At 37.3% G+C, this 7,868-nt stretch overlaps 1 protein-coding gene across 4 annotated transcripts; it reads right to left on the bottom strand.

The window, feature by feature from the left end:
• Positions 1–307: 307 nt before the first annotated feature.
• Positions 308–7,281, bottom strand: ralbb (v-ral simian leukemia viral oncogene homolog Bb (ras related)). Of its 4 annotated transcripts, none has more exons than XM_053635201.1 (5): positions 6,866–7,281; positions 5,050–5,173; positions 4,318–4,526; positions 2,434–2,611; positions 308–1,461 (listed from the first exon to the last, which is right to left on the bottom strand). In XM_053635201.1, exons 2-5 carry the CDS (start codon positions 5,161–5,163, stop codon positions 1,342–1,344), a joined length of 621 nt encoding a protein of 206 aa, XP_053491176.1. In that variant the 5' UTR covers positions 5,164–5,173; positions 6,866–7,281; the 3' UTR covers positions 308–1,341. The 4 variants fall into 4 exon arrangements, with proteins under 4 accessions (XP_053491176.1, XP_053491178.1, XP_053491177.1 ...); XM_053635203.1 differs by having other exon boundaries at positions 5,050–5,170; XM_053635202.1 differs by lacking the exon at positions 6,866–7,281 and adding an exon at positions 6,579–6,781 and having other exon boundaries at positions 5,050–5,170.
• Positions 7,282–7,868: the final 587 nt, after the last annotated feature.

Below are 7,868 nucleotides of genomic sequence, written 5' to 3'. Positions count from 1 at the left end.
TTTAAAAAGTCACTAGCATTTAATAAAGCACTTTATGAGAGACAAAGGGATGCCAAAGTGCAGTGCGTGAGCATGATGCAACGCTTTAAAAATAGCCCTTTAGTACAAGTGTTTCAATCCATGAAGTGTTTTGAATTCAGCTCCAAATCCATGACAAGCCCTTGGTGCATATCCTCAGGAATAAGTCACCTAATAGGTATTATAAGTTCAAAAGTCATATAAATGTTATTGTCATAAAAATGTAAATTTGTACTAAAAAAATTTGTCTTAAAGACTGACATTACATGACTTAGTAAACTACAACATGTACTAAACAAATAGGGTTTATTTTGGTCTGTTATCAACATACAGTGAATCAGTGAAAAGCAGTTTATAGTACAAAAAGTGGCTCAATTACAAAAATATGGTTATCACAAAACTTGTGGTTTATACTAAAAGCAATATGGTAGGCTTTGCATAGTGAAGTCTTTCAGTATTACAACAAGCAGCGATCCTCAGATGGCTGTATAATATGCTAAAAGTGTATATTAATCCATCAGCATATTCTTTACTTTTGACTCCCATTATTCGGAAAACCAGGTCATCTTGGTTTCTTTAACACCCCCTGCACTGAATTCAACAACAGCTCATCATTACAGAGTGTTCAAAGTATTACACGCTCATTTTCCCATTTTTACAATGATTTCTATGCTATGAAGCTGTTAGGAAAGAGGGTTCAGATTGTTTTCGTTAAAGGTGCTGAATCAACCAGCAAAGACTTGTCTAATCGAAACACATACTGATCAAATGTATCTAACATAATATGATTGTTGCTAAACTATGTGTGGTTCATTTAAAATTATATAGTTCATCTCTTTACATAGTGCTGACTGTGTGAAAGTACTGAGCTAATAGAATATGAAATACAGTAGTGGTAAATATTAATGCACTAATTATAAACAAGTGAGTACTCTACAAACATTACTGCATACATTTTATGTATGTAAGTGATTCATATATGACACACACTGCCAACAACCAATGATAGTTTGCCAAGTTTAAAATGCCCGATAGAGCAAGTTGTTACAATATGGCAAAATAACTGCATGAATGTCCATCTAGTTGGATCATATTTCTTTGATGGAAGAAGAAATAAATTCAGATATGAAAATCATAATGGATGACCGTTGCATAAACCTCACTGGATACAGCAAGGAAGAACAATGGCATCCGTTCACAGTTCATTACTCTATCTGGATTTGGCAACGTTAACCACAATAGTGGAAAAACAGCTTTTGGGTTTTCCGTGTCCACCAGAAAGGCTTTGTGCTGAGAGAAGCTTGCTCTTCACGTTCTTCTGACTCAAAGCAATGTGCAGCGCTCTTTCAGACTTTTTTTCTTCTTGCCACTTTTCTTGCCATTTTTGTCCTTGTTCTCAGCCATCTTCTTAGCCCGCACCTCCCTCATTAGGTCAAAAAACACCTGAAAAGAGAAGGACATCTTGAAGAACCCAATTTTCTCTCATTGAACAAAAGCTACCAACTGATGAGTATGAAGGCTAATGTGTGCTTTACAGAACTCTTTAGATCTTAGCATGTTAACACCACACACCTCAATAGCAAAGGAAACACCAGACACTAGATGCGAGAGGTTTAAATAACACCTGCACTCCCTAAGCAGGTCCTAATCACTGGCACCAAATGTTGAACACCTGATTGTAATTTTATGGATTTGAAAGTGTGATAAATGTAGGGGTGCACTTTCTTTTTCCAGGTGACTGATCCTTTTTTTGTTAATTTAAATGGCATGAAAATGATTACAAAATGTACATTTTATGTTTAATTTGATAGTGTATCAACTTTATTAATAGGCACTGTTTCAAAGAGGATCAAATGTTTGCTGTCAAAATATGTCAAAAAGGCCAACAATTTCCATGGGGTGTACTTATTTTTTCACAAGAGTTGTGTGTGTGTGTGTGTGTGTGTGTGTATATATATATATATATATATATATATATAATATAGTAACTTTGCTTCATGTTGGGCTGTATCACACCACCCTAACATGTTTTATTCCAAATTTAACATTAAGTATACATTTAATATGTACAGTAAGCTAAAATCAGGTCTAAATCAGCTTATAACAAACACCAGACTACAAGGTTATTTCACTAAGTTTATCAGGTGGTTGCTTTATCTTATTAGAGCAAATGCTTCTCTTGCTTTATTAACAGCACGGACAGTAATTAAAATTTACCACCAGTACATCCATGTACCCCAGTATGTGCTACACTGCCCAAGGTAACAGTTTAGTCAATTTAATAGTTACAGGTTACAGTATTTTATAACATATTTAATCTTAAATGTACTCAGCCGAAAACCATGCATGCATCAAGATATTACATGTTACGAGATAAGCAGCACCACTATGGGACAATGTGTGTGTAAACCATACCTTATCAACGTTGGCACGTGTTTTCGCTGAGGTTTCCACATACTGCACTCCCCATTCATCCGCTTTCTCCCGGGCCCCGGTCACAGAAACCTGCCTCTTGTCCTCCAAATCAGATTTATTTCCAACTAACAACAGAGGAATCTTATCCTCCTCTGCCTTCACACGCAGGATCTGCTCCCTGTCTCACACACACACACACACACACACACACACACACACACACACACACACACACAGTCTAACAAAATGTTTAGCTGTAGGTTCTTTATTGCTAGGGCTATTGCTTCTGTTTGTGTCCTGTGCCAACCACACAGCAAGACAGACAGAAGATGCATTTATTCAACCTGAAAGTTTGGGCAGGTTTTTGTGGCCATGACATCATAATGATGCTAAAATCACAAGTATAGTCATAGCTTCGATACGGAAGCACAAACACTAACAAAGACAGATAATGACAAACACACTGTTCTAGAAACAACAGAGCTTCACTTGAAAAACATGCATCATTATATCAACGTTGCTAGTTGTCCTGATCATGATCTCAACCCTAAGGCTGCTGAAAATGTGAACATTTCAAATTGAACATTTCGAAATGAAAATGTTGACCAAAGGAAGTCAGCCCTGACACAACCTGTTGTGGGTGAGGTTTGGAAATCAGCAGTGTGGAGAAAAAATGGTGTAGAAAGAGAAATTAGGTTTATAATCTTCCAACAAAGAAAGCAAAGTTGAGCATACAGGCTTGGTCAGTATGGAGCTTGGATGCTGACAAATGCATTTTGTATATTTGAATTATATACATGCCACATTAAATAGTTTTTCTGTGGTGTATTTCATACATTAGCATGTTTTATTTATTGTTTTAAACTTGCTAGGAGTAGAATTTGCCTTTAAAAACCACTTAATTCAAAATTCTAATTCAAAGTCATAGTTTTGGGATTTAACAAAAATCAGAATAAGGTGTTTCAAAGGTGTTGCATTTGGAATTCTGAGGGAAAAGTCATCCTCAGAGTGGTCGAACTCAGCATTTAGCAGATCACAGTCGCCTGCCACGTTTGTGTCCATGACCGCACCATGAAGTGAGATGTGGATTAGAGTCAAAATGGAAGATATAAACCATAAAGAGGTAATAATAAAGAGGAAATAAGTTTCTATTAAGTACCGAGGTTTTAGCTAGTTTTCTATGGTGGGGTTAAACACTGGATGCTTAGTAAATGGAGAGCATAACTATTTTGGTAACATTCTAGCTAGCTTAAGTAGCTGGAATGTTACCAAAATAGTTATGATGGCCATTTACTAAGCATCCAGTGTTTAACCCCACCACAGAAAACTAGCTATTTGAGTAGAAAATTTTTTTTTGACTAGACTGAAAAGGTGTCTACTTTTTTTCCCTGGGAATGTTTCCACTTTGACTTGATAGACATCTAATTGGCTGGAGGGAATAAAACAAACAAACAAACAAAACAAAATTAAAAAACCCCAATAGAAACCCTCACAGAATTTGGAATGGTTTTAATGGTTATAATGGGAATTGTGTTGGTTTTAACAAAAACTGTAATGATTCCTGTAGGTCTCTACTGGTAATTTGTTTGTTTTTTAAACCTCAAAAGCTATAACCATCCATCAATTTTCTGTACCGCTTAGCCTACACAGGGTCGCAGGAATTCGAACCCCCAACTCCAAAAGTGTGAGGCAAACGCGCTAACTAAAATAAATAAATAAATAAATAAATATTTCTGTCAGCTTACAAGCTCCATAGGTCAGAGTTCAAACCTGTGGCCATAACCTACTTTTAACATCTGGGAATGATGTCCACTGTCCATATTTTCATCTTGGAACGAAGGTCTGAGAATGCATTTTTATACCAAATCAAACATCGGCACATACCTGAACTCAGAGGTGGCACTGAACGACTCCTGCTCTGTGATGGAGAACACTAGGAGGAAGCCCTCTCCGCTGCGGAAGTAATTATCTCTGATGGCTGCATAGTCCTCCTGTCCGGCTGTGTCCAGGATATCGATCTGAACCTCCTCTCCATCCAGCACAACCTTCTTCCTGTAGCTGTCTGCTTTAGTGGGTTCATAGTCTTCAACAAACTGGGGAATGAAATGAACTGAAGTCAGTGCTTTGAAAGTGCCCCAGTAAAATTTAATATAGCAGGCATTCCAGTATTGGATTCTCCTAACCAGGGGGTTTCATATTTAATTTAAACAAGAAAACATTAGATCAATCCATCAAGCTGTATTAGCAACTAAAAGTGAATTTCTATCTAAAAAAAAAAACATCAACTGGGGATGAAATTCTGTTGTGTGTTATTGTTTTAAAGTAGGGAATAAAACAAGACGGGTGTGCAAAATCGCATCAAATGTATTTAATTATTGATATCTTTTCCAGTTCACACACTGACACCATGTCTTATTTGGTAGTGGACTGTATGTCTGACATACTTTTTCACATTGGCACCAAATGAGAACCAATTCCTGCAAGCACAACTCATAGTCAATTAAATGTTTCTGATTCTGTATGGTATGTGCCAGACTTTCCAGAGAATATTAGGTGGTCCTAAACAAGCACATAAAGACATATATGAGTCAAACAATGTTTCAGTGTGAATCTCACCTCATCATACATGAACTGCAGTGTGAGTGCTGATTTGCCCACTCCTCCGCTTCCCACCATGATGACCTTGTGTAGAACCAGAGAGCTCTGGCCCTTGCTCTTGTTGGCTGCCATGTGCGCTCTGCTGCAGTAAAAGGGAAAAAAAAATCCACAGTGAACGACTTGCTTATTAATTTTTATAATTCACATGTGATCTTCAGTGGCAGCCAAGAGCTATTTTTGTAATGAAATTCTGTGTTGACGTTTAGGTTAAAAGCACCAGTGGGATTTAGCCCTTGCTTCATCTTCTACCTAAAGAAAGCAATGCAGCAGCTCTTTAGTCCATTACTCTGACCTTCTTCAGGAAACAACAAAAATACAGCAATAAACAAAAAATTAGCACCAGAATCACTAAGCACATCACATATATTTCAATAGAAACATAATGTGTTTCAGGGTGAGGTCTCCTTTAACGGTTGGTAAAGACACAATGAGACACACCTGAATGACTCATGGAAACCTTGATAATTAGTTGAATTGAGACAACATGAAACCACTCCCCAGCTTCTCAGACACCACACAGCTCAGATTTTCTACAGTAAGCACGCTACCATAGATTACCTGCTACCATTATCTGGTTTTACATGCCACAGAGCCTTCTACTCTCCTATAAATGACTAGAAATTCATGGTTATGTTAAATTGGTCTTAGGTGTGAATGTCTGTGCATGGTGTCGGGTATGTTACATCCGGGATAGGCCCTGGATCCACTGTGATCCTGACTAGGGTAGGTCAGTTATTGACGGTGAATGAAATAACATACACTTTGTACAAATCTGGATATCAACCCTCTAGTGTCACTGGAAGACATCATCACCATCAGCCTGTTCTCAGATAAATGAATCAACAGTTCTGTTGTTGTTTGTTAAACCAGTATTGCTCTATAATTCAGGTTTCCCCCCACTTTCTTACCTTCACAAGGATTAGTTGTATTAGAGTACACAAAAAGTGAATTTATTATGCAAATCAATACTTCAAAATAAACTCATCTCCAGTGTCCTATCTCTAAAACCTGCTGATCTCAAGACACTCATCTGATCACAACACACACGTTTGGAGGTTAAAAACGCACTATTTATGTAAAAAAGCAACACTGGACTTCGTTTGTAAATGCATTTTAAATAATGATATTGAGCGAATAACAGTTATGGGATACAGAAATTAGATTCGATCTGTCTCAAACGTTGATTTGAACTACTTTTGTTTTCTTTCTGGGTTCTTAAAAAGGACACCGCCCCTTCCGTAATTGTCTACCCAACAACCCGCATTCTCCTGCTCGCTCATTGGCTGAACGACGAGTGCGCGCTCTCGCGTCCGCCCCCTCATTGGACAACACAGCAATCAATCAAATGTTTTCCAACAAAAAAGAGAAGTACTCTTGAAAACGGTAATCCTGAAACTAAACAAAAATGTTAAATACGTCTTCACTAAAACATCTAAAAACCGAAACGTAAACTTATTTCGGCGCAAACTTTTAAATACTTGACTCACATTTTCAGTTACAACAGGAGGTAATTCTCCAAAGAAGCGCGTCCCCTGTTCCCAAACTGCTTACTCTTCCGACGTCCCATCCACCGGAAATGCAGTGGCGCACATTATAGGGATATGATGTCACTAAACTGGCATGCTATTTGAATGACCACGTTTACAGAATCGTCACTAAGCGTTAATAACAGGGTTGGGAACACGCTTTCAGTCTCTGTCTCACGCCGCCCAAGTAAATCTCACGCAAAAAATTAAATAACAAGCCAACGTAAAAAAGTCACAAATGTGCTTACATGATTGATTTGCTGTCAATATCCAGAAGGTGTGGGGTTTAATTACACTCATGAAACCCAGCAACTTGTTGATTAGACCGGTCTTAACCAATCACATTTCCTCCCGCTCGGTGTAAGGTCACTGCATATAAGCCGCCGGACACGGAGATGTTGAGACGTCGTTGTGAAACGTAGTGCTTGTGCACACGAATCATTCGATTTGCATGTCTAAAGTAGCTACTATTCATTCATTCATTATTTACCGGAAATGTACCATGCGTGAGATTTGAAAATCATTAAGACTGCAGATGAGTATTCTAAAGTATTTTGAGAAGAGAAAGGGAAAGAAAAGACAAGGTCGATATTTTGAAGTCCCCGTGAAGTGCCTTGCCTACACAGCGTTATTTGATGTGTGGACGTAATTTCCACTGAAACAGGAAGTCAGGGCGGGACATATCGAATGGCTCCGCCCCCTTCTGAATAGCCACTATCTTTTAGCTTATCTCACAGCCCTGGTTAGTCCGTCCTGTTCTCTTCCATTTTTCCTTTATTGTATTCAATAACATGGTTAAATACAAAGCAAAACAAGTCAGCTGCATTGTTTAACAGTTCAGAGAGCGTGAAATAAACTAAAAAAACAAAAACAACAACAGCAATAGAAAAGAACATTAGTGTTTGGGTAGTTATATGAATTTGAAAAGCTTTATACTTAAATAAAATATTATTATTATTATTATTATTATTATTATTATTATTATTATTATTATTATTATTTTATCCGTTTTCACAAGTTTCTTGTTTTGTATTATGTTTGAAAAAGGTTTCAAAGTATACCTTAAAATCAGTGTTATAGAAGATAGTATATGAGGGTTTTGTTTTTGGTTCCCCTTGTGTTGTGAATGTAAAAATTTTGCTAAAATAAATAAAAGATTAATGATGTAATGTTGTTGGGTTTTCTTTCACGGGGTGGGGGTAAAGTAAAATATCATATGGTTTTAAATTGAAGGTTTTGTTAAATGTATTT

Source organism: Ictalurus furcatus, chromosome 10, assembly GCF_023375685.1.
Source record: "Ictalurus furcatus strain D&B chromosome 10, Billie_1.0, whole genome shotgun sequence".
NCBI classification, from domain to species: Eukaryota; Metazoa; Chordata; class Actinopteri; order Siluriformes; family Ictaluridae; genus Ictalurus; species Ictalurus furcatus.
Note: the sequence above shows the minus strand (reverse complement) of the source record. Positions and strands in the feature narration are given on the sequence as shown.